This window comes from Polypterus senegalus, chromosome 17 (genome assembly GCF_016835505.1).
Source record: "Polypterus senegalus isolate Bchr_013 chromosome 17, ASM1683550v1, whole genome shotgun sequence".
NCBI lineage: Eukaryota > Metazoa > Chordata > Cladistia > Polypteriformes > Polypteridae > Polypterus > Polypterus senegalus.
The window spans coordinates 77,645,330-77,671,919 of NC_053170.1; the positions used below are offsets into that span (position 1 = coordinate 77,645,330).

The 26,590-nt window shown below is 39.0% G+C and overlaps 1 protein-coding gene across 3 annotated transcripts in view; it reads right to left on the minus strand.

Annotated features, from left to right (window-relative positions):
• Window positions 1-612: 612 nt before the first annotated feature.
• Window positions 613-26,590, minus strand: part of tekt2 (tektin 2 (testicular)) — a 56,945-nt gene continuing 30,967 nt past the window's right edge. For all 3 annotated transcript variants that reach the window (XM_039740465.1, XM_039740467.1, XM_039740466.1), the window contains exons 2-10: window positions 17,020-17,186; window positions 16,812-16,937; window positions 16,513-16,718; window positions 16,270-16,413; window positions 14,434-14,548; window positions 14,242-14,349; window positions 13,386-13,529; window positions 5,152-5,231; window positions 613-1,025 (exon numbers count right to left, since the gene is read on the minus strand). In XM_039740465.1, the coding sequence (XP_039596399.1) occupies window positions 815-1,025; window positions 5,152-5,231; window positions 13,386-13,529; window positions 14,242-14,349; window positions 14,434-14,548; window positions 16,270-16,413; window positions 16,513-16,718; window positions 16,812-16,937; window positions 17,020-17,186 (1,301 nt within the window). In that variant the 3' untranslated portion in view covers window positions 613-814. The remainder of the gene's footprint in view (window positions 1,026-5,151; window positions 5,232-13,385; window positions 13,530-14,241; window positions 14,350-14,433; window positions 14,549-16,269; window positions 16,414-16,512; window positions 16,719-16,811; window positions 16,938-17,019; window positions 17,187-26,590) is intronic.

The window sequence follows — 26,590 nt, forward strand, 5'->3', positions numbered from 1 at the left end:
CTGGGAAACTCTAAAGGCATTTTTAAGAGGCCAAATTATCTCATATCTTTCCCACAAAAATAAAACTGGAAACCAAGAAGGCATCAGAGTTAATCAGTGAAATTACCAGAATAGATCAAGAATATGCCAGGTTTCAAAATGAGGCATATTTTAGGAAAAAACAGGCTTTGCAATCAGAACTCAACCTCTTGACAACAAAAGAAACAGAACAACTAATTTTTAAATCATTATCAATCATCATTACTATGAGAGAAGGATAAGATCTTAGCGCAACAAATCCATAAGCAGGAAGTTCGCAATGCAATATCAGTAATCATCAACACAGGCAGAGATAGAATCATTGGTCATGAAAATACAGTGTAATCCACACATTTAGAGACTACTATAAGTCTTTATATTCTACTCAGTTTAAAGAACACAAGACACAATCTAATGCATTTTTTAATATACTATGGATACCACAGCTAGATGCTCTAACTGCAGAGGAGTTTGTGGTTTCAACTTTTTCAATTTATTTTCATAATATTACTTAACTGAATTTTGTGTTAAATCTTATCTTATTTAGAAATAAGAAAGCAATTATGAGTGTTATTTGGTAAAATAACACAGATGTCTTAGGGTTTGAAGTATTTTTATTTTAGAAGCAAAAAACATACATGTTAACCGACATTGTACAGAAAACCTATAAGATGAGATCAAACTTTATTCTTCAGTTAAACAAAAACATTTTAGTACAACAGACAAATCATATCTTGTTAAATATTACCATAAAAATAAAATAACATGCAAACCCAAGCATCAGAATGGACTTTTGTTACTCTAGATCAGAGTGCTGATTCTTAAATTGAGTAAGAATTTCAGACATAGAATGATTATCTTCCGTCAGTGGAAGGGACTTCTCCAGAGATTGGGAAAGGTGGTGACGTATTCCTAGGACATGCTTCTCCAAGGTTAGCGAATGGGTTTTGCAGGCAATTTCATCATTAATATGAGCAAATTGAGTATATAGTAAATTCAGTGTACTCCTGGTAAGAGAAATGAAAATATAAAGTATGTTTCAAATATAAGTATTTGTAGTGTTACTCTTTATTCTCAAAGTAAACATGCCAACATAAAAGTTTTCCTAGTCATTTACAGATTTAAAATAACCTTCAACATATTATAGTTCAGCATCCAATGCACAGTTCCTATGATCAGTAATTGCATTGATTATATTATGTCTCTTATTTAACAATGGAAGACTATGCACATCACTAAGTTAAAGATAATCAATTGTGTGTATAAAGTTGAAAAAAACGAATTACGTGTTTATTTGTAAACCTACTGTAGATCATTTTTATTTTGTTAGTGTTCTTTTTTTGATGAATAGAAGGATGAAAAGTATTAAATTTATGGGGGTAAACATATATGGATACAGCTGGATTAAACTTTATTTAACTTAAATTCATAATATTCCTTCACCTACTTAGCCCAGTAGTGCATCCCTTTTGTTACTGGCCCCTCACTGTTCAGTCTACAGTATGTATGTAAACTGGCAGCATAAGTACAGAGCAACGATCTGACTGTTTAAGGTTAGGTGAGTTAAGAGTCATCATTGTTTTTTGGAGTGTAATTGTGATCCAGAATGACATTAAGTTGTACATATTCATTACATCTTATTTGTCGAAGTCCTCAAAAGAATCAACAATCCTGCTAAAGGTTAAAGTTTGCATTTTACACTGATGTACAGTTCACACAGTATAATTCTATTTTTGGCTTATGGTGAATACAGATAGAATTTGAAAAACACAAAATGATTCTCTTCAAAGACAAAATAAAAAATAGGTGTGCAGTTTTGTGATACAACCTTTTACATTGAGGCGGCACGGTAGTACAGTGGTAGCGCTGCTGCCTCGCAGTAAGGAGGCCTGGGGTCGCTTCCCAGGTCCTCCCTGCGTGGAATTTTCATGTTCTCCCCTTGTCTGCGTGGGCTTCCTCCCACAGTCCAAAGACAAGCAGGTTAGATGCGTTGGCGAACCTAAATTGTATCTAGCACTGGCCCCTGTGGAACACCACACTTAACATCACTCAATTCTTATAGGGTTCCACTCACCACAACCTTCTACTTCCTGTGTCTGAATCAATTTTGCAGTTATGTAGAAAACATCACTCTCAACTCCCACTTCTTTTAGTTTAATACCAAACCTCTGATGTGGCACCTTATGAAATGATTTCTGAAATTTCACATAAATAATATATTTGATCATACACTTTTGTTGTTTCTTCATAGAATTCCAGCATGTCGGTAAAACATGACCTCCCTCTTCTGAACCCATGTTGACTGTTCAGTAAAATTCCCGTTCTTGCTATGTGTTGCTGAATCTTACCCGTAATAATTACTTCCATTAAATTTTCCAGTGATGCACATTAAGCTTACTGGCCTATAGTTGCTTGGATCTGCTCAGTCACCCTTTTCATATACTAGAATAATATTTGCCATTTTCCATTCCTTCCGAATTTCCCCAGTACACAGTGATTCCTAATAATATGGTGCAAGGATTTATAGATGTACTCACAAACCTCCTTAAGAACATGAGGGTAAATATTATCTACTCCTGGATATTTCTTTGGTTTCTGCCTATTTAATCTGAGCAGCACTTCTCCCTCCACAATTTCAAAATCATTCAGTACCTTCTTAGTAGTCCCTTTTACCGTAGGTATGTTATCTACTTCCTCACTTGTGAAGACCACAGAAAAATGCGAGTTTAGAGCATCTGCTATTACACTGTCTGTATTTTTAAATTCCCCTATACTATCCCTGATACACTTCACCTTCTTTTACTACTAAAATCTATATATATAATTCACTAAGGCAAGACACCCATGGAAAGCATGCTGGAAGGGGCGTGGATACACTAAGCCGCCGACAAGTAAGATACCTATGGCGCACGCAGGGAGGAGCCACGCCCACCAACTCCAAGACCATTGGATACGACGACAACTCGCAGAGCCACGCCCACCAACTCGGACGCGACGACACAGAAAGAACGGCGTCATTTATATTCGTCTGTCGTAGAGGCCTCATGTACCTCTGAGCCACGTTGACTGTTCATAGAGGCATGTTTCTCGCGGAGGTGAATCGCCATATGCAGCGTGTAAAACGGTTTGCGAGGGGTATCCCATGGGATCCTTAAAACAATCCTTTACAACTGAGGTTAAAACACAATGAAGTAAGCGGTCTTTAAAAACTGAGTTTTCGGTTATGACGCACGACCGCGTGCACCATAGCAAACTGTTTTACACACTACATAAGCAATTCGCATCCACGACAAACATGTGTCTTCTTCACTCACGGACAATTATATGTTGCTCTCTCCAGAGTTCCATCTTTTCATTCACTTTCTGTTGTATCCTCAAACCCTCCCTTTTTAGACAACTGTGTCTTTCCAGAAGTGTTCAACCATCAATAAATTATGTGGCATTTGTTATGCCGCGGGTTCCCTATTGTATTATATTTTGCTCTCTCCAGAGTTCCATCTTTTCATTCATTTACTGTTGTATTCTCACACCAACCCATTTTAGACAACTGTGTCTTTCCAGAAGTGTTTAGTATTCAATACATAATTATGCATGAGATTGAGCGTGTGTCTACCCGGCGCAGAGAGGCGTGGGTAAGCTGTTGAACCCCATTCGGGCTGCAAACCATGGAATTCCCACTAAGTGCGCCTAATACGGTCCCACTGGTTGCGTCCCTACCCTTTGTGCACACCCCCCTCCCACCTCGCTACTACCGTGGTCGGGTGTCTTGGTGGATTATATATAGAAAGGCAGCCAAAAATCGCACAGAGCAATGTAAAGTCTACGTGAGTCAGAGGTGCATCTTGACTGTGTAAAGACGACAACGACTCGAGTGACGAGTTGGAGGTGGGCACATGAGCGGGCAGTGCATACTGAACGAGAAATCAATAGACTGGCATGACGGAGGGAGCTGAGTGGACGTCCTCCTCCTCTCCTGCCATTCCACACTCCGTGCCTGAGCGCAGCGCACTTGCATCCCTCCGTCTGGCAGGAGAAGGCGCGATGGGGATCCACCAGTTCTCAGTCTCGGACGATTGTGTGTTGGTTCGTTCCTTGCATTGTTACAATGTTGCTTTTCTTGCTGATTTATTACATTACCGATTTTTCAAATGTTAAATTTTCTCCCTGTGCTTAAAAATCATTTAAAAACCAGCCTGATTATGCGGCGTATGGTACGCCGCGGGTTGGCTAGTACTGAAAAATTATCTTTGGGTCGTCTTTCACCTTATCTGCTAACATTTCAAAACTAGGCAGTTTAAAGACAATCTTTAAAACTGAATTTTTTTTTTTTTTTTTATATTTTAAGAATGTCAACCTCCACAAGACTGCTAGAACTCTTAGTCTGAAAGCCATTGGCTTAGATAGCAGGAGGTGTTGAACAATACATGTGGTACAAGTGGTTAAGGAACAATACCAGGTTATACTTTTGAGAAAATGTGCATGCATTAACGCATTAACTTTGACAGCCCTATTGGAAATAACTAATTATTTATTTTAAACCAAGAATTACAATATACTAGATTAAAGCAGGATGAGAAATGAGTTTCAGTGGCAGAGGTAGCGGTTCGTCTTCATGACACTAACATTCATGCCAATTATGCTTTTAACAGCTTATAATTTTCCTTATTGCAGAAATACAAAAATAGACTTTTTGAAAATAGTGTCTGAATAACTTGAAATAGGGTGGAGCAGTGGTAGCGCTGCTGCTTTGCAGTAAGGAGACCTGGGTTTGTTTCCCGGGTCCTCCCTGCATGGAGTTTGCATGTTCTCCCTCCTCCAGGTGCTCCAGTTTCCTCCCACAGTCCAAAGACATGCAGGTTAGGTGCATTGGCAACCCTAAAATTGTCCCTAGTGTGTGCTTGGTGTGTGGGTGTTTGTGTGTGTGCGCCCTGTGGTGGGCTAGCGCCCTGCCCGGGAATTTGTTCCTGTCTTACACCCTGTGTTGGCTGGGATTGGCTCCAGTAGACGCCCGTGACCCTGTGTTAGGATATAGCAGGTTGGATAACTGACTGACTGACTTGAAATAATAGTAATGGAGTAAACAAATATGAAATTAATTAAGAAATACCTTTACTGAAATACACTAATACTTACTGAGACTGTGCCAATTTCTGTTGCAGTTCATTTCTTGTCCTCTCCAATTGTTGTACTTCATCTGTTAGACCATACTGTGCCTGAAAGAGAAATCAGGGAGCATCTAGTAGAAATGAGGAAAAATTATTTAAGATTCTAGAAGTTCAGAAAGGCACTTTATCCAGAACCTGGCCGAACATTCCAGCATGCTAGTAAAACACTGCCTCCCTCATCTAAACACATGCTGACTGTTTAATAAAACTTTAGTTCTTGACATGTATTGTTAAAGCCTTTACTTAATAATTCCTTCCATTAATTTACCTTTGATGCACAATACACATACTGGCCTACAGTTACTTGAAATCGGACCAATCAGCATTTTTATAACAGGATAATATCTGCATTTTTCCAGTTGTTAGGAATTTCTCCAGTATGCAAAGTCTTTCAAAAAATATGTGTCATGTGTTTATATATATATATATATACTTATTAACCTCCTTAAGCACTTGAGAGTAAATGTTATCTGGTACTGCTGATTTGTTAGGTTTCAGCTTATTTAGCAGTACTTCTCCCTCAACAATTTCCAAATCATTAAGGATTAGTGGTCCATGTTACTGCTGGGCAATTATCCACTTCCTCATATGTGAAGATCTCAGAAAAATGCAAGTTTAGAACATCTGCTATTTTACTGTTTGTATATTTTAATTCTATTTTACTGTTTCTGATACACTTAACTGTAACTTTACTGTCCCACTGCTCATTGACTGTCTTCACAGCTAAAAATGATCCCAGTGTATTCTATTTAGACTTTGCCACATTTGTTCAAAATTTACCCTACCAAAGTTAAACTTAACAGTTTAGTTTTTGCATCTGTATTCTGTCAAAACACTGAAAACTGTGTTATACTATGGTTACTTGACCCTATTGGTTCAGTCACCTCAACACCCTAAATGTTTTGCTGGTTATTACAAAATACTAACTCTACACAGGCTTTCCCTCACACTGGTGCGTTAACATACTGTTTTTAAAAGCAGTCACTAATTATGTTTAAAAACATCTGCAAGGTTAGCCCAATTAATATTTTAGAAATGAAAGTCCTCCATAGCTTTTATATCCCCCACTAAACTTGCCTCTTTAATATTTGTTAAAAAGATGTGGCACATTTCATGTCAAATCAACCAATGGTCCACACATTTCGACAAAATTACCAGGTGTATCTATGTTAGTCAGGATACATCTTGTAATTTTTTTGATGTACTATCTATACTTTCCAAGATATAGCCAATTTACTTGAGTTTTTTGGGGGCGCGTTTGCTGAATTTCTCCGGCCTCATTTTTTTCATCAAAATTCACAAGTCCATAACTCAAGAACTAAAGCACCAAGCAGGTTCAGATTTTGCACACTGATACATTAATTGGTATAGTATGTGACAATATTTAAATGGTTGGTCCAGGTTACCCTGTATGGTCAAAGCAACCCTTTGAAATTTACCAAACTTTTTGGTTTAACTATGTTTAGGCCTCAGAAACACATATTTGTAACCAACATGAGCTTTTGATTTTTTTTCCTTATTCAGATAACTATATACACATTCTTAAAAAGCAATAAACAGATAAGTAACTGTATCAGGGTTTGAACAGAAGAAAATCATTTTAGATTTCATTTTCAGAGCACCCTACCGATATGTGGGAATGGAGATTTTATATATTTTCATTTATTCTACATTGTCTCTTCTTTCTCAAAACATAAACCTTACTTTTCTTATGCATATCTTTCATTTTTATTTTCCATCCTAAACATTGGCTGCATGAACCATGTGTCAATATGGAGTTTTCAATCAGTAAGTTACCAAAACTGCTTGGTGCACCTACAATGGTCAGTGGGTGGCAATACCATCTTGACCTCAAATGACGATATCTTATCTTATGCTGTTGAACAAAGAATGTGATTCTCCATGACCAAAAGAGTACCTGGTACTTGAGAATACCACTGTTACATCCCTGAAGAAGATGGAAAAATCAAAGTCTGGTGAAGTCAGGCCATTGACTGTTCAAATATTCACCACTGAAGCAGCAGCTGAGATCCTCTCTCAAGATCACACTCCTGATGGATCGGATGCATCCCTCACATTAGACCAGTGTCCTACTGGAGGCTATGGTGGGTGCATATATGATGAAAAATGTTGGACTGGTGTGTTTCGTGACAAGAGTAAAGCAGAATCAGACACCCTGACATATTTCATGCATCCAAGCTATCCTGCACATCTTCCATTAACCACCTAGAGAGGATATTTGTTGAGTACCATTATGGCGTGTAATTGCACTGCTTGGTGCACCTACAATGGTCAGTGGGTGGCAATACCATCTTGACCTCAAAGACAAAGATACTGTACACTCTGCACTTCGATTGAAACAGAAATGAAATGGGTCATATTTCTGCTGCTTCAATACCAAGATGTTAACATTTCAGTATAACTAGTGTTGTATTTAATGATAAATCAAGCAGCTGTTGTTCATGTGTTGTGCTTAATGTGCCTTTGGTGATTTATTTTTCCCATTAATAAATACCCAAGTTAATGATGATGAACTTGATGAATATCATAACTGACAAATTGTGAATTTAACCCATGTTTAGTATGGAAAATAAAAATGTTGGATATGTTGGATACAGGTAAAACCATTTTAAAAATGTCTGGACATTCCCACAGTGCATTAAGCTAGTCTGAAAATTATACCCAAAAGGGTTTTTTTTTCACATTTGAGAGGTCTTCTGGTCAAACCCTGATGGAGAGTTTCATGTTTGTTTATAACCTTTTGAAAAGCCCTGTGTAGGTATTTATGCTTTCTGAAAGCCTAAACTAGGCAAAGCAAAAGATGCAAAATATTTTTTCCATTTTTGAAGATCTTCTCTTACAAAGTGGTGTCATCTGGACCAAACATTTTGATTTTTTTATGTACATTAATTATAAAGGTACCAGTAGAACATATTCGAGCCTGCTATGTAGTTTAGCTCTTGAGATATTGTCTTGTGAATTTTTAGAAAGTACTGATCTTACATCAAAATAATTTCAAAGGGTGTCTCCTGGATAACATGGGTAACATGAGACTGAAGTGTGTGTTATTTCTGTAAAATCGGAAGATTTCACATGGAATGACCCATATGCATCGAAATTACTGTCTGCATTAGGGTGTCTATAATATACCTATAGTAAGGCCTCTATCCCTAATGCTATCAAGTAGCATCCAGATGTCCACAATAAGATGTGGCTCGTCGTCCAAATGAGGAAGACATGTATTTAAATTCTGTTTGACATAAATAACATTCCCCCTTTTCTGTCTATCCTAGAAAATGTGTAACTATCTATTTCAGTGGTTCTTAAAGTGTGGTCCGCGGCCCTCCAGTGGTCCGTGGTAGGCTAATTGGTGGTCCGCGAATATGTTCTTATTTATTTATAAAAATAGCTAAGATTTATGTTTATAAATATTTATAGTACATTTATACGTGTCATAATACTAATTAGTAATAATGTAATAAAAAAGTAATGTCAAGAAAGAATTTTATCGAGACCTAGCAATTACTTTTAAGGTTGTTTTATCCACAGTTTAGTAATAACGCACCTGTGTGAAATTTACCAAGCAGTATATAGTGTACACAGCCTGCCGTGAATTTATTTACCAGGGGTTCATTAATTAATTTGCTGGAATACTTTGTTAAGGTAAGAGCTGCAGATAAAGGATTTAATGATACTGAATTTTATTTAATATGTAAATTTTATATTCTGCTGTAGAGATTGGAAGAATAAAGAAGCCTCAATGGATCAGTGGCTTAAAAGTGGATTTTTGCCAATGAAAAGGCAAAAACCTGACCAGGAAGAAATGCAAGAAAGTTGTCAGGAACACGGTACATGTCAACAAGAAATAGAAGGACAACATGAGTCTGATTTGGACGGCTATTCAGATAATTCCCATGTTGTTGAAACTGAAAGTGATGCAGCTAATAAAAGTGCCCTCCGTGTTAGTCAGAAACACGGAAATAAATGAAAAAAAGTGGTAAGAAAATACGATGAAACATATATTGACTATGGATTCACCTGCATTGACGATGAAAACGAGCCAAAGCCACAGTGCGTTTTGTGCTATGAAGTGCTTTCTAATGAATGTATAAAACCTGCAAAATTAAAGAGCCATATACAGACAAAACATGGAGCGGTACAGGAAAAGCCGCGAGAGTATTTCCTCCGTAAGCTGTCCGAATTGAAAGGCGGTAAGAAGATAATGAAAAAGGCTACAAGTATCAACATGAAAGCCTTGGAAGCATCTTACATTGTGAGCAACCTTATTGCAAAAGGCGGGCAAGCCACACACCATTGGAGAAGAATTAATTTTACCCGCTGCAAAGCAACTAGTGACAATAATGTGTGGTGAAAAAATTGCTAGTGAACTGAATTTAGTGCCACTGTCAAATGATACTGTCTCGCTTCGAATTTCTGATATGGCAAATGATGTCCAACAGACTCTTGTGCATCGTGTGAAAAACAGCAAGTTTTACTTGTTGCAATTGGATGAGTCGACAGATATTGCCAGTCAAGCTAATCTTCTCGTGTATGTCAGATACATTTGGAACGAGAAAGAGCTGGAAGAACTCCTTTTTTGTCGTCCATTGCCATCAAACACAACCACAGAGCAAGTGTTTGGTGTATTATCCTCGTTCATCAATGAAAATGGCATTCCTTGGGAGAAATGTGCAGAATTATGCACTGATGGTGCCAGAGCAATGTCAGGAATAAACAGTGGACTGATTGCCAGAGTGAAAGAAATTGCACCAGATGTTGTTTGGATCCACTGCAGCATCCACCGAGAGGCTTTAGCAACAAAGAAAATGTCCCCACGCCTCAAGAATGTCTTGGACACAGCAGTGAAAGTTGTGAATTACATCAAAGCTCGTCCACTTCAATCCTGACTATTCCATATTATTTGCCAAGAAATGGGAAGTACTCACTTACAATTACTCTTGCACACTGAAGTAAGATGGCTATCCAGAGGAAAGGTCCTTACCCGATTATTTGAGTTATGGGAAGAAGTCCGGATTTTCTTCACCGACCATCCATTTCAACACAGCGCATCCTTGGATGATCCAGCATGGATTTCTCGGCTTGCTTACCTGGCAGATATTTTTTCACGTCTGAATGATCTCAACAGAGGGTTACAGGGAAATGACACCATCTATGACGTCCACGACAAAATTGCATCAATGGTGAAGAAATTGAAGTGGCTGCAGAATTGTATCCAGCAATTGGATTTTTCCGCCTTCCCGAACCTGGACAGTTACCTCAAAGAGAGTACCTTTGCTCTTAATGATGTTGCAAGATCAGATATCGAAGAACATTTGGCAGGCTTGCAACAACAATTCCATACCTATTTTCCCATGACTGTAAATAACAACTGAGCTCGAAATCCATTTGCAGTGGACACTGGGGTACTTCCACAAAGTCTGACAGTTTCTGAACGAGAACAGTTGCTGGAGCTATTCTGCGATGGCACATTAGCAGCCGATTTTAAAATGCGCCCCCTACCTTAGTTCTGGATCCAGGCCCAGAAGGAGTTTCCAAAGCTTGACGACAAAGCCATCCGCTTGCTGATGCCCTTCGCGACCACATATTTATGTGAAGCTGGGTTTTCCACACTCACAGCTATCAAAACGAAGTACAGAAACAACTTGGATGTGGAGGCTGATCTGCGATTAAATCTCACCAACATCGAGCTGAATGTTCCTCGCCTTTGTGCAAACAAACAGGCACACCCATCACATTGAACTATATCTGACATTCCACCCCCCCCGGCAATCGCCATTACTAATTGAGTATAATATACTGTTAGTTTAAGTGTTAGAAATTCCGTTGTATGTTTATTGCAGGTGAAAATGAATAAAACATAGCGTAAAGACCTCATGATCAATAGACATGATAACAATGGTAAATATGCTAAAATTACTTTGTCAAGTAATTGGTGGTCCGTGTAAAATAAAATTCAAATCTGGTGATCCGCAAACCTAAAAGGTTTAAGAACCGTTGATCTATTGTATACTCATCACCATCTTTGTTATTTAGCCAAGTTTCTGTTATTGCTAGAATATCAATTATGCTCAGCTACAGTGCTTACAACTATAACGTGCTTGTTTTATTTTTGAATCTCCTGGTATTCAAGCAAGCAATTTTTATTGTGTTACTTATTTTACTCCAACTTTGAGCTAGAAACTAAATGACTATGCACATTTGTTACTCAACTGCTGTTCTTCCCTTCGTGTACAGTTCTAAGCCTGGCCTGCCCTGAAATTCCTGCCCCCACTTCCCCATTTCATAGTTTAGACAATTCTCAAGTAACCTGCTCATAGGCCTCCCCAAAACATTGGTACCCCAGTGGTTCAGATCAGGTCTTATCTGTTCGAAAAGGAGTCCCATTGCCCCATAAAATTGTACCCTTCCATCTTACACCAAGATTTGAGCCTCATTTTAAGCCTTCTAATTTCCTCAATTTTACCTGGACTGACATATGGCACAATCAGTATTTTGAAGAAGACTGCCTTGTTAAATAGGCTCCTCAGCTTGTCACCTAACTCTTTAAATGAGGACAGCATACCAGACAGTCTGCCTTTATGTATGTCATTTGTTCCAACTTTTACAATGACTACTGGATTCATCCAAGCTCTAGCCAAGAGCATATCCACTCTTCCAGGGAGGTCTCCCACCTGTGTACCTGGAAGGCAACACACTGTGCAAGATTCTCAGTCCCTGGAGCAAACCTGTGTCTCAATTCCCCTAATGATTAAGTCTGCCAATATCACTACCTCTTTCTTTCTAGGGACTGGTTTTGATGTGACCTGGTAGGGCTACTCATAACTGCCTACCTCCACAGAGTTCTCAGAGTCACCACCTATCTCTGCAAGGTCCTAAAAACAGGTTAACACTTCCAATTCCAGCGTTGATGTCCCTGGACAGTGTGCACTAGGGAATCAATTCAGGAATCCCATATGTCATTTCCGGGAATCCCGGGGATGACACAGTGCACGGATATTTCACATTTGAACGGTTTTAGAACGACCAACACTTATTTTTAATAAAACTACTGCAATATGTTGACACCAATAAAAGACTAACCTTATTTACAAGCAGTTCATGCTGTCATATAAGTACATGTATCTAGTTAGTTGCAGTAATAAGAGCGTAGAAAGCACAATGTGTCCAGCGCGTGGTCGTCCAGGTGAGAGGTAATCGGGAGCCCGGGAATGGATTCCCTAGTGTGCGTCTTTTACCCTGTGCCTATGTCCAATTGTGATCCACCTATCTATGCCTCTCTGGTCTGGAGTGTCTTCCCATTCCACCTTTGGGGTGCACACCTGAGCCATTTCTGCCAATTCTCTACTACAATGCAGGCCAGCCACTTCCATCTTCTGTTCATTAATAAGTATAACAAGGTGAGTTTAATATTTACTTTTCATTACATCTTTATTTTAGGTATCATGTTTCAAGCTAGCCATCACCTAAGATGCACACAGTCTGTTAACCTGGCTGGGGTAGGTGAATGAGCTAATACTCAAAAGGTCCTACTCTAACTGCTTACAAATATGTGATGTTTTTCCTACCATCAAAGGACATCTGTAAAACTCACCATTCACATTTGCGTTACTAACTCTACAGAATCACTGATTATGCTGGGGTATTGAGCAGTTTTATGGAAGACCTTGGGAGTCGCTATGGAATAGCCACAATAATAATAATAAAGTAATCAAGAAAAAGGTCTTCGAGTCTAATGGCTCTGAAAAAAAGATTCTGCCTTTCTCTTCTGTCCTAAAAATTGAATGCCTAACTTAACCTAGAACAGATCCTGGACAAATTTTTTACAAATGGTTTTATCTTCATTTTAGTTGCTATTAAGAAAATAAGCTCTCAAACTTATTATTTAATTACTCTGAAAAGCAAACCTATTTATTATTTAATACATTAATTGCAGAGCAGAAGGCCATGGTCATGGCAAATCTCAGGTTGAAACTATAGTCCACACAAGATTAAATTACCCCTGTGGTTTTTCATACTTTGATCAAGTGAACAGCTAGACATTTCTCATTTTTCTAGCTAAATTATCTAACTGAACAGAAGTGCACACATTCACCTTTGTTTTTTAAGCCTTGAATATTAGCCTTCCAAGGAATCTTGTTTCTTGACAATGTGAAGATCTACTGTGGGTTCTGAAATGCCTACCTGATCTCTGCATAGATCTGCTCCAGGACGGTAAGTTCTTGTCTCCAAACGGGTTTGAGCTAATTTCAATGGTGCCATTTTAGCCATGAGGTCTTCTTCTAAAGCTCGCACATCAGCTTCCATCTCTTCCACCTCTGTTTTAGTCTGAAAAAGTCACACAGATGTTGTGTTCTAGACCAATAATTGTAAAAGGTAATTTCAAAAATGTATGGAGAGGAAAATAAAATATATATGCTTTAAAACAAAATGCTCTGGAAATTGCCATTAACTGCTACACCCTTGTATAACTATTTAGCTCTTTCATGAAATGTCTTATAGTTTTATGTTAAGCGTCAGTCTTTCTCTATTTTAATTTTTCTACATTAATTTTGCATTATACTGAAAAATAAAAGTTACTTTAACCAGTTAATTATATTTCATTTTCATGAATTATAATGTAAGCTTGTCAATCCTGCTTGATCTAATTCATGGTAATGGGCTGCAAGAACCTATCCCGACAGAATTAAGGGCAGGGCAAGAACCAATCACATAGGGACTAGGCTCCAGTTCATTGTGTAGCTCATTCTAGCATAACAGCATGCAGGGCAATTACCAATTAATTTGACGCATACAGTATGTGTCTCTGGGTGTTGGAGTAAAGATGGAGTTCATGGAAGAGAAATTCAAACAGATGGAGGAAGAACATACAAATGGTATACAGACAGTCACAGGGCTCAGGATTCAAATCCAGAAATCTTGATTTATGTGGCAACAAAACTATAAATTCAATTATTACTTAAGCAGAAGCCTTATTAAAGAAGTGTCTCACATCAAATTAATTCAAATAACTATTTTCATTTAACCACATTTGTCTTACATTTTTCTGCTGCCATAAAAGTTCATCCAATGCCCTTTTCAACTCATGCTCACGCTTCCGGAGTGCAAAGTTAGCAGCAACACGCTGAGCTTCAAGTTCATTAGAAGCCTGTGTGAAACAATAAAAGAGTAAATAGCTGGTACAGTGTTTTGGGCACCCTTTTGAAATCTACAAAAACAAGCTCCATACTACCTGTGCTATGGACACCATTGTGGCTTCCCTTAAATGTACAGAAGCTTTGACTTCTTCTAAAGCTCGATTTAAGTTGTAGTGACTAAACTGCTCCCACTGCTGTGGAGTTGTTGACCTATGAAAAGAATGACATAATTGAAAATAAAATTACACACTGAAAGGACCTGTTAAAATAATAATAAAACTATTTATGGGAAGGTTTTGGAAATACAGTACCTCCCTGGAAGAGCTATGAATATCAATTTTATTTTATTTGAAATTTTATTAATTTTATTGCAATCATTCCATACAAATCAATTTTTACAAAAAGTAGGATTAAGAACAAGTCGACCCCAACAAGCCACATAGAGACAGAGAGCAAGGCCAACTTTAGTAAAAATTAATTTTAGATATTTCAAAACAGCTACAGACTATGACAGTTCATAGAAAACAGTATTGCTGAGAACCTGCCAAAGAGGAATCACTGGAAGACATTGTAGGCTTATTTCCACTCAGAAAGTGCCTATAGAAGCACTCAATGAAATAGAATCCACTAACAGCCCTACACAGAAATTGAAAAAGTCCAACTACAATAAAGGTTGCTCGGTTTCCTGTCAGTCTACAAACAGACAAGAAATGTATTTCAAAGGCTGCTCCTGGTAATGTGGTGGTGGATGGGCGGGGGGAAGAGACTAAACTGATGTTATTTGGGTATTGTAGCCCCTATATATCCAAAAGGATCTTATCATTTAGGAGGAAACCTCCAAATTTCTGCTGAATAATGATTTCCAGCTACCTGGTTTATATCTGTAACATTGATGTCTTGTCTTCTGAATTGCTGAGTAACCCCTAGCAGCCATCACTCAATTTTCACATTTAGAATGCAATATTTTTTAAAGGTAAAGTTACCAATTTACTTTGTAATATATAATGTATACAACAAAGTAGAACTTTTGGAAATATTACCTAATGCAGTATCAACTGTATAAGTTTTTATTTGTTTAAACAAATGGTTTTCTATGTAGCCATTTTCAAATTTAAATTTCTGCTAAAAACGTAACCTCATTCTACTTCCTTTTCTCAGAGTGACCAATACCCTTCCAACACTGTAGCTGTGTAAATCCTCTACGCAAATTTGTAGGCACTCTGAAGTTTTCTGTTTTGCCTTTAAATACAGTACATCATGGAAAAAATGTAGTCAAGTACAGTATAATATAGTGCTAATATGGGTTGGTGTCATGAGTAAAATAATAGTCATTTAATATTTATCTTGGTAATTGGAATGTCTTATTTAGCAGAAAATGCATTATTATAATACACTGTATTTGGATTGCTACTAGAGGCCTAGATTTGTTATTAAAGTCAGAATGTAGTTTGTGCTTTGGTTCTAGTATTTTGTCCACTGCAAGCTATGGATAGAATAACTCCTAAAATACTTAATTTAGATTTATCTAATTTTCATACGATGGCAGGTATAGTATAATAGGTAGTACTACTGGTATGGTGGTATAGTGGCATCTCCTGCTCTGGCTGGTGTGGTAGCCACATGCCCATGGGTCATGAATTCAAAATGCTTTAAGAAATTATGTTCTTGAAGTAATATGTAAAATACAGGCTGCTACCTTGTAGATGACCCTGAATGAAAACAGAATTAATCAGACTATGCATATAAAGTTGGTCTGCTATTGTGTTATTGATGTACATTTCAGTAAGCCCCCTGAGTTTCTGCTCAGTGAAAAATATCCTACAATTGCAAATTACTTTGATCTAAATAAAGATGTTCAAATACCAAGTTGAAAATTAGCAGAGACTCTCTCTCTCATAACAGTGCAGAGAAACAAGTAAAAGACATCTCACCCACTAGGAACACGTGTAGAATTTGGTTTAAGTGACACCTCTGGAGAGAATAACTCAAGATTTAGGCAGGTCATATCAATATCTAGAGCCTCTTTCTTATTTTGCAAGTCAAATTCAAGTTGCTGTCGGGCCTCCTGTAGCAAGCTGAAAACAGACATACTGTAAGTTCAGGACATTAATGGGTTGTGACCAGTACGTTTTGTTAACTGAACATATTATAATAATCAGCCATTAGCTGCTCACCATAGCTGTTCAAATATCTGTTGTACACTCTTCTGCAGGACTTGTTGTGCTTTTCCACTTGTTTCCATTTCACACTGGAGTTGAATCTCCACTGGGTCACGCACCAAATCATTACTACGACGACCATCACGCATAGTCAGACACTCCTTAGATACTTCTAGAGGAATGGATGTTGCAGCCACTGCTCTCTCTGCTTCATCTTTCACCTGCACAGAACAAGCCATTTATCACATGTGTAACAGTTTATCTGAACTTGATTTTTTTTTCACTACTACATCAGCCTTACCTTATATACTCACCAATTTTAGAGCTTCTATTTCTGTGTTCACATCACATAAGCCCTTTTCCAGATTATCTATCCACCTTCTTATATCTTCAGATCTGTTAGTCAACCTGGTTCTGGTATCTTGCTCATCCCATTTGGTCTGAAAAGAACAAAGAGGTTCACATTATTGTTGAATGTAAGTTCCAAATATACTTTTTTATGTTTCTAAAAATTGACTTTACCTGTATAAATGTTTCATTGCGTAACATTCGTGCCTCCTGACGCACATCATGGGAGATTGCTCTTTCCTTCTCTGCAGTGTTGCAAAGCAACTGATTGTTTGTGTTCCAGTCAGACACACTGAATTTTTGGCATGGCTTCATTGTCATCTTTTTTAACAGAGTTAAATCTAAAAAAAGAAAAAAAAAAGTTAAACTTAGTATTTTATGTGGAAACATGCAATATTAAGCCAATGTCCACTTTCACACTAATCCTTTAACCTGGATAGGGAACTAAACAGATCACCCAGGCAACTATGGTCTAGTGATGCATGTACATCTTTAAGATCCTATAAAATGTTTGCACAAAAACAGCATTGTGAAATTACAATACCTTTACAAGAATAGTCTTTGGCCGGGTTTATACTTCACGCGATGCATGCTGCAGCGGACGCTCCTCCTATGCAAGCGTTTTACTGTTTATACTTGTGCGTGTACTCTACGTAAATCTGGAATCCAGTAGGTGGCAGTGGATCATGGTGAGAACATGTTTGGCTTCTCTATGTTGTGAATTGCCTGGAACACCCATTAAATTCCGATGACACATTACTGCAATATCTCTGAAAAGGATGTTTAATGATTAAATCCATCAATCCAGGGATGTGTCCGTTCCAGCAAGCATTGGGCATGAGGCAGAAACAATCCCTGGACATGGCCTTAGCTCATCGCAAGGTGAATACAAGCACACACATACACTGGAGTCATTTTAGCAGCATCAAGTCCCCAAATCTGCATATCTTTGGAAGGAAACCGGAGCACAGTGTGGAATCCAAGCAGGGAATACCAGCGAAGTGACTCCCTGCGAGACAGCGGTGCTACCGCTCTGCTACCATGTCACCCCCATGTATGTAATTATTAACAGTATTCATTATTTAAACAAAATTAACAATTTATCTTTAAAATGTAACATACACACTTTAATGCATTTCATCATGAAAATGATATCAAGTACAAATCTAAAGATTCTAAATTTGCAGAGAGTTGGAATATCATACATTTAATGTGTTTTGTGTGCTGATCTATTGCTGCTGGCTGTAGTGATTAAAAACTGGGATGATGTTTACGACGGTCTGCTAAAATGATAAAGTAAACTACGAGGTTAATGTGGACATTTCGAGATTAAAGCCAAAATTTCCACTTTAATTACAAAATACATGCTTTCACCATGTCCTTCATTTTTTTTCTCAGTGGCTCAAATACAGCGCTGTACATTTATGTTGCTGTTGTGAAGTTGCAAAAAAAAAAAAAAAGGTACAAAAGATGGTATGTGAGACTTTTAAAATACAGTAGAGTCTTGCTTATCCGACATAAATAGGCCGGCAGAACGTTGGATAAGCGAAAATGTCGGATAATGTGAGGTGTTAAGAAAAAGCCTATTAAATGTCAAACTATGTTATAATTTTACACACAACGAACCTAATACAGTGGGACCTCGGTTCATGAACGTCTCTGAACACGTACAAATCGCTTTATGACCAAAAAGTTCGCCAAACTTTTGCATCTGTTCACGACCACACACTATGTATACGAATGAGCCAGTTTCCCTTTCGGTTTATGCGCGTCGATGATTTCCGCATGTGTTCAGTCTCTCCCTGTGCAGCAAGAGAGAAAGAGCGCGAGAGACACAGACAGACAGACACACACGCGCACACACACGCACACGAGAGAGAGACAGGCAGGCACAGGCACAGACAGACACACACACACACACACACACACACACACGACACAGGCAGGCAGGCAGGCGCGCACGCACGCATGCACAAGAGAGACAATTCCGACTTTTAGCACACTACGCCCCCCAACTTTTTGCTGGTACAGCAACTTGCACTTGCACTGCGTTAATTTCTGAGGACCTGTCCAGAGGACACATCAAATGAACGCTGGGAACACGTGGCAGCCATGATGTGGGCGCATAGGCGTTTTGAGCGTGAAGTATAAACGAGCCCTTACAGCACAACATATTTTTCAAGAAAGAACAGTCTGAGTGAAATTAGCTGCCAGTTTGGTAGCTTTAACTAGCTGGCGTATTCATTTTGATATAATCATCATGGCAAATTTCTATTTCCTCACAAGATCTTAAATAAGTCTATCATGGAGTAATAGTTATGTAGACCACAACTGTTGTAATAATTCAGTCAGAGAAGATGTAATTGATCCTTTCAGCAACAGAGGTCACAGCGGGTTAAATGTGAAACCATCTGTCAAAAGACTCTAATGTACACCACAACAAGAATCTACAATGAGCAAAATACTTTAAAATACTTTAAAAGAGAAACTCCTGGAAAATGTAGATCGGGGAAACAAAAATGTTACTATATACATATATTTATATAAATGTATAAGTAAAGACATAGTTAAAAACATAAGACAATTTGGAGATTGTTTGGTCTCGTCCGTTACAGGAGATGGATATCTGAAGTGGACCTCTGTTAGCAGCTGTTTTATTTTTTCTCTAATTTTTTATCATCCCGAAGTATCCTATATTTACTCAACCCAAGGGATTTCCATTACAGTATATGAAAGCATATATAAACACAAACGGCAGGAAAGGGGCTCAGAAAGAAACAGAAAAGAAAGCTAAACCTTCATCCAAGCCTAGAAAGGCATCAAGTCCAAGCTCAAGGTATGATCTGACTGACCTGGAACAGACAGACAAAAGCACAGATTTCCTGGGATCTGGCGCTGCTGCATCATCTCCAGCCGAGAGCGAAAGTGGGACTGCAAGTGCTAGTGAGTCAGGTCACGAAAGCTTGTTGATTCCAGAAGATTCATTGAAACTGAATATGGCCTTGCCTCCCACGTTGTCATCTACTCCTCGTGAGCTGAGAACATCGACTTTAACTGGGTTTGCCACTTCACCCACGCAGCACGGAGAATTCTGATCTGTCTGTACTGAATGTAATGATCGCCACAATGGCCACCGCTCAAAACATAAAGAAGCTCAAGAATGATTTAAAGAAAGAAATAAATGATATAAGGGAGGAAATAAAAGGACATACACAAGACAAAGGAGAAGCTGCTTCAGGATATTAAACACCAGGAAGAACGTTTAAAAAAAATCGCTTTGAGGAAGCCTTTAAAAGGTATGCTAGAAAAAACTGAGGAACAAATATAGGAAAACAAAGTACTTGGCACTCAGTTTGAAGATGTTAAGCAAACGTTTACGACTCAAATTGAAATAGCTGAACAACTGGCATCTACCACTGACAGAAAAGCAACAGCTACAAATTCTAAATGCAAAGTACTCAGACACAGACTTGCTGCACTGGAAGATGGATGTAGAAGGAATAATATTAGAATCGAAGGTATCCCTGAGAATCGTCAAAGTCGAAACCCAGGGAAATTCGTAGCTGGACTATACTCTAAAATAATTGGAGGGGACTTCAAATCAGACACCAAGGTAGCAGCAGCTTATCACATACAGGGCTCAAATACATCACTGCAGGTTTTTGTTCTAGCCAGCTTCTGTTTTTAATTGGACTCCTGGGCTAAATAAGTGATGTGTTATTTCCCAAGTTCTGTGTTTCAGGAACAATATAGAAATTAGAAAACTAAGTTTGGTTGTATATAATATATATATATATATATATATATATATATATATATATATATATATATATATATATATATATATATATATATTTATAAAAAATTAAAGGAACACTTTGAAAACACATCAGATCTTAATGGGAAAAAGAAATCCTCCTGGATATCTATACTGATATAGACTGGGTAATGTGTTAGGAACGAAAGGATGCCACATCGCTTGATGGAAATGAAAATGATCAACCTACAGAGCCCTGAATTCAAAGACGCCCCAAAAATCAGAGTGAAAAATTATGTGGCAGGCTAGTCCATTTTGCCAAAATGTAATTGCAGCAACTCAAAATTGTACGCAGCACTTTGTATGGCCCCTGTGTTCTTGTATACATGCCTGACAACATCGGTGCATGCTTCTAATTAGATGACAGATGGTGTTGTGGGGATCTCCTCCCAGATCTGGACCAGGGCATCACTGAGCTCCTGGACAGTCTGAGGTGCAACCTGGTGGCATTGGATGGACCAAAACATAATGTCCCAGAGGTGTTCTATTGGATTTAGGTCAGAAAAGTGTGGTGGCCAGTCAATGGTATCAATTCCTTCATCCTCCAGGAACTGCCTGCATACTCTCACCACATGAGGCCAGGAATTGTCGTGCACCAGGAGCCACTGTACCAGCATAGGGTCTGACAATGGGTCCAAGGATTTCATCCTGATACCTAATGGCAGCCAAGGTGCCTTTGTCAAGCCTGTAGCGGTCTGTGTGACCCTCCATGGATATGCCTCCCCAGACAATCATTAACCCACCACCAAACTGCTCATGCTGAATGATGTTACAGGCAGCATAATGTTCTCCATGGCTTCTCCAGACCCTTTCACTTCTGTCACGTGCTCAGGGTGAACCTGCTCTCATCTGTAAAAAGCACAGGGCACCAGTGGTGCATCTGCCAATTTTGGTATTCTATGGCGAATGCCAATCGAGCTGCATGCTGCTGGGCAGTGAGCTCAGGGCCCATTAGAGGACATGGGGCCATTGGGTCACCCTCATGAAGTCTTTCTGGTTGTTTGGTCAGAGACATTCACACCAGTGGCCTGCTGGAGGTCATTTTGTAGGGCTCTGGCAGTGCTCATCCTGTTCCTCCTTGCCCAAAGGAGCAGATACTGGTCCTGCTGATGGGTTATGGACCTTCTATGGCCCTCTCCAGCTCTCCTAGAGTAACTGCTTGTCTCCTAGAATCTCCTCCATGCCCTTGAGACTGTGCAGGGAGACACAGCAAACCTTCTGGCAATGACACGTATTGATGTGCCATCCTGGAGAAGTTGGACTACCTGTGCAACCTCTGTAGGGTCCAGGTATCGCCTCATGCTACCAGTAGTGACACTGACTGTAGCCAAATGCAAAACTAGTGAAGAAACAGTCAGAAGATGAGGAGGGAAAAATGTCAGTGGCCTCCACCTGTTAAACCATTCCTGTTTTGGGGGTCATCTCATTGTTGCCCCTCTAGTGCATCTGTTGTTAATTTCATTAACACCACAGCAGCTGAAACTGATTAACAACCCCCTCTGCTACAGATTAATATCCCATAAGTTTCATTGACTTTATGCTATACGCTGATTAAAAAGTGTTCCTTTAATTCTTTTGAGCAGTATATATAAAATATATATATACAGGGAGTGCAGAATTATTAGGCAAGTTGTATTTTTGAGGATTAATTTTAATATGGAACAAACACAGTGCTATCAGTCAATCCAAAATGTTAATAAACCTGAAACCTGAATGTTTCACAACGGAAATGTGAGTGTGAACATCATCAGGGGAATACATATGTGCGCACAATTATTAGGCAACTATTAGTGTGCAGATTTATTATGCAACTAAAGGAAAATGAAAATTTTCCCATCTCACTTGTTTATTTTCATCTGTTATAGTGAGAATAATAAACAAACACCTCAAAATTTACAAATAAACATCTCTGACATTTAAAAAAAAATAAATCAATCAATCAATTACCAATATAGCCACCCTTCTTTCCAATAACAGTCATAAGCCTTTCCATTCATGGAGTCTGTCAGTTTCTTGATCTGTTGACGATCAGCTTTTTGTGGAGCAGTGACTACAGCCTCCCAGACACTCTTCAGAGAGGTGTTTTGTTTTTCTCCCCCGTAAATCTAGTGTTTAAGAAGTGCCCACAAGTTCTCGATAGGGTTTAGGTCAGATGAGGAAGGGGGCCATGTCATTATTCCTTCATCTTTAAGGCCTTTACTGGCTGGCCACACAGTGGAGAACTTCGATGCAAGTGATGGAGCATTGGCCTGCATAAAAATCATGGTCTTTTTCCTGTATCACTGTTTGAAGAAAGTGTCTTCGAAAAACTGGCAGTAGGTTTGGGAGTTGATTTTGAGTTCATCTTCAATGCAAAAAGGTCCAACTAGCTCATCTTTAAAAATACCAGCTCATACCAGTACCCCACCTCCACGTTGGAGTGGAGCTCTGTGCCCATTACTGATCCACAGGTCCATCAAGAGTCACTCTCATCTCATCTGTCCATAAAACCTTTGAAAAAAAATCTGTCTTCAGATATTTCTTGGCCCAGTTTTGACGTTTCAACTTATGTTTCTTGTTCAGTGGTGGTTGGGTTTCAGCCCTCCTTACCTTGGCCATGTCTTTGAGCACTGAACACCTTGTACTTCTGGGCACTCCAGGTAGGTTGCAGCTCTGGAATATGAAAGTACTGGAGGATAATGGGTTCCTGGTAGCTTCACGTTTGATTCTTCTCAAATCTTTGGCAGCTAATTTGCATCTTTTGTTCTCAACACGTTTCTTGCGACCCTGTTGACTATTTGCAACAAAATGTTTGATGGTTCTGTGATCACACACCAATATCTTAGCAATTCCAAAAGTGCTGCATCCCTCTGAAAGACTTTTTACAATTTTTGACTTTTCAGAGTCAGTTAAATCTCTTTTTTGGCCCATTTTGCCTGAGGAAAACTAGCTGCCTAATAATTCTGCACACCTTGATATAGGGTGTTGATCTCCTTAGGCCACACCCTCCCTCATTACACAAATACACATCACCTGACGTGCTTAAATCCAATAAGCATTCAAGTTAATACAGCTTGGAGTTGGAATATACGCATTAAAAATGATGATATGGTCAAAATACTCACTTGCCTAATAATTGTGCACACAGTGTATTTATATATTATGGACAGCCGGGTCCCATGCTGCATATGTTCCGGGGGAGCCACCATGGACAACTCAATACCTACCCCGGGACGTTAGGTGGCAGCCTCCCTGGCCAATGTTCATTTCCCACTCTCCCGCGTGGCTCCATGGGACATGAAGTCCTCCACAGCCTGGTTGGGAGATGGGGTGGCCGCTAGGGGGTGCTGCCAAGACTCAAGAACCCGGCTGGACGAGTCATCAGCCCCACCCGGAGGTACAATTGGGACCAGGTGTTCAAGCACCTGGAACACTTCCGGGTGGGGTATAAAACGAGCCAGCCTCCACAAGTAAGGGGCCAGAATCGGGAGGAAGAGAATGAGGTTGCCTGAGAGGAGTGGTGGTGCAAGATGGAAGAGTTGTTGCTATTGTGATTACGTGCTTTTGGGACTGTGTTGGGCCTCTGGGACACGGGGAAGACGTGCCCCATGGTTAAAGACCAAAATAAAAAGCCTGTGGGTTTTGTACACATACCTCTGCGTAGTCTGTGCCGGGTCGGGCGCTATATAGTGCCTTTCACAAAATTATATTATATATACACACACACATATACACACTAATAAAAGGCAAACCCATCACTGACTGACTGACTCATCACTAATTCTCCATCTTCCCATGTAGGTGGAAGGCTGAAATTTGGTAGGCTCATTCCTTACATTTTACTTACAAAAGTTAGGCAGGTTTCATTTCGAAATTCTACGCGTAATGGTCATAACTGGAACCTACTTACATCCATATATACGGCCATAGCCTGGAGCTCGGTCGCCGTGTGAGGTGGAGTTGTACCCCGCATCATCACGCCTCCCACGTAATTGAGTGCCTGCCCATATAAGGCTGTCCATCAGCAGTAATCCAACAGACAGGCTGCCGCTAAATATTCGCGGGTGAAGGACTGTGCTTATGCAAACGAATACGAAAGCAAGGTTTAAAGCTTAACTTTAAATTAAGTTCATAGACATGCTGCCGCTGGCGCTTGTCATGCCAAGAGACTGTGTTTGTGGAGGGATGGACAGTTAAGGCGGGTGGGGGAGTCACATCATCATCTCCCCTCCCATTCACATCATTTCATTCACTTCATGTCGCTCCGAGCTGAGCTCCACAGCTGACGTGGTCTTGCGGAAACAACTTCCTGACGCTGCCGCCAAATACTTACACAAAAATCCACAACTTAATAGACACTGTTTCGCTAGAGTTTCTCCACACTCTGAATCCTCCAGGCATTCCTGAGCATAATCTAATTTTGAAGGTTGGGACACCAATAATGTTACTGAAAAACTTACAGTCACCGAAACTTTGTAATGGCACGAGACTTCAGGTCACATGTCAGCAAAAGAACCTAATTGAGGCCGCTATTTTTACTGGCAGTTGCTCAGGGGAGACAGTTTTTATTCCTCGCATCCCTGTTATACCCTCTGATCTCCCATTTCAATTTAAATGCCTCCAATTTCCAGTAAGGCTCTGCTGCGCGATGACACTTAATAAGTCTCAGGGACGGACCCTACAAAAGGTTGCCATTGATTTGAGGCAAGATTCCTTTTCACATGGCCAACTATATGTTGCATGCTCAAGAGTAAACTCGCACAGCTTGGTCATATTACAACCGGAGTGCTGAACTGACAATATGGTATACAAAGAGATCCTTAACAAATAATTATTGGTATATTTTCCCTCAGTTTAAAAAGGTTAACTTTTCTTCTTAATAAAAATTTAAAAGCAGTGCTTCGCCGCTGTGAAGCGCAGGTATTTTGCTAGTGTGTATATATATATATATATATATATATATATATTATATTATATTATATATTATATTATATATTTATTTAGGAAAGGCCTGGATTTTTCAGAAGAGATGGTCTTCATCCTAACTGTAGGGGATCTTATGTATTATCCCAAAATATGGCAGCAAAACTGCCTGGTTGACTGATTAGAGCACCTTCCAGGCTGCAGTCATGCAATCTTAAATCACAGGCTGTTTATCCGTCTTGTTACTATCCTGAAGCTGTTACCCATAATCCCTGTTGTGGGGCATCCAGTAAATTTAGTCTTAATACAAACCTTAAATTAATTGATAACCAAAAAATAAGGTGTATAATTAGACCAAGGGATAAAACCAGACCCTCCACCAGGGGCATCTGTAATAGAAATTTACTTCAAATTAAAACAAAAAATATATCACCAGTTCAGAAAGAACCATGCAGTTTTAAATGCTGTTTATTGAACATTCACTCTCTTGGCACTAAAGCGGTTTAGGTAAATGATATTATATTAAGTACAAAATCTGATCTGTGTCCTCTCACTGAAACCTGGCTTAGTAAACGTGACACTGTCACCAGATGGATACTCGTTCCTTCATAAGTCTAGAGATTCTGGTCGAGGAGGAGGCCTTGGAATAATTCATTGTAACAAAATGCAAATCACTTCTAAAAATTTAGGCAACTTTACATCCTTTGAGGCATTCATTTTAAATATTAAAACAGATTCCAACACAATTATAGTGCTAGTCTACAGACCACCAGGGCCATATTCATTGTTCATGACTGAATTTAGCAACCTTCTATCTGATTTGGCTATAAATTATGATCACGTAGTACTGATGGGGGATTTTAATGTACACATTGATGTGGAAACTGACACTTTTAGCAAATGTTTTACTTATTTGTTAAATTCAGTAGGATTTTGTCAGATTGTCAAAGGTCCAACTCATAATCATAACCACACATTAGATTTAATTATAACTTACAAAGTTGAAATTCAAAATTTAAATATTAC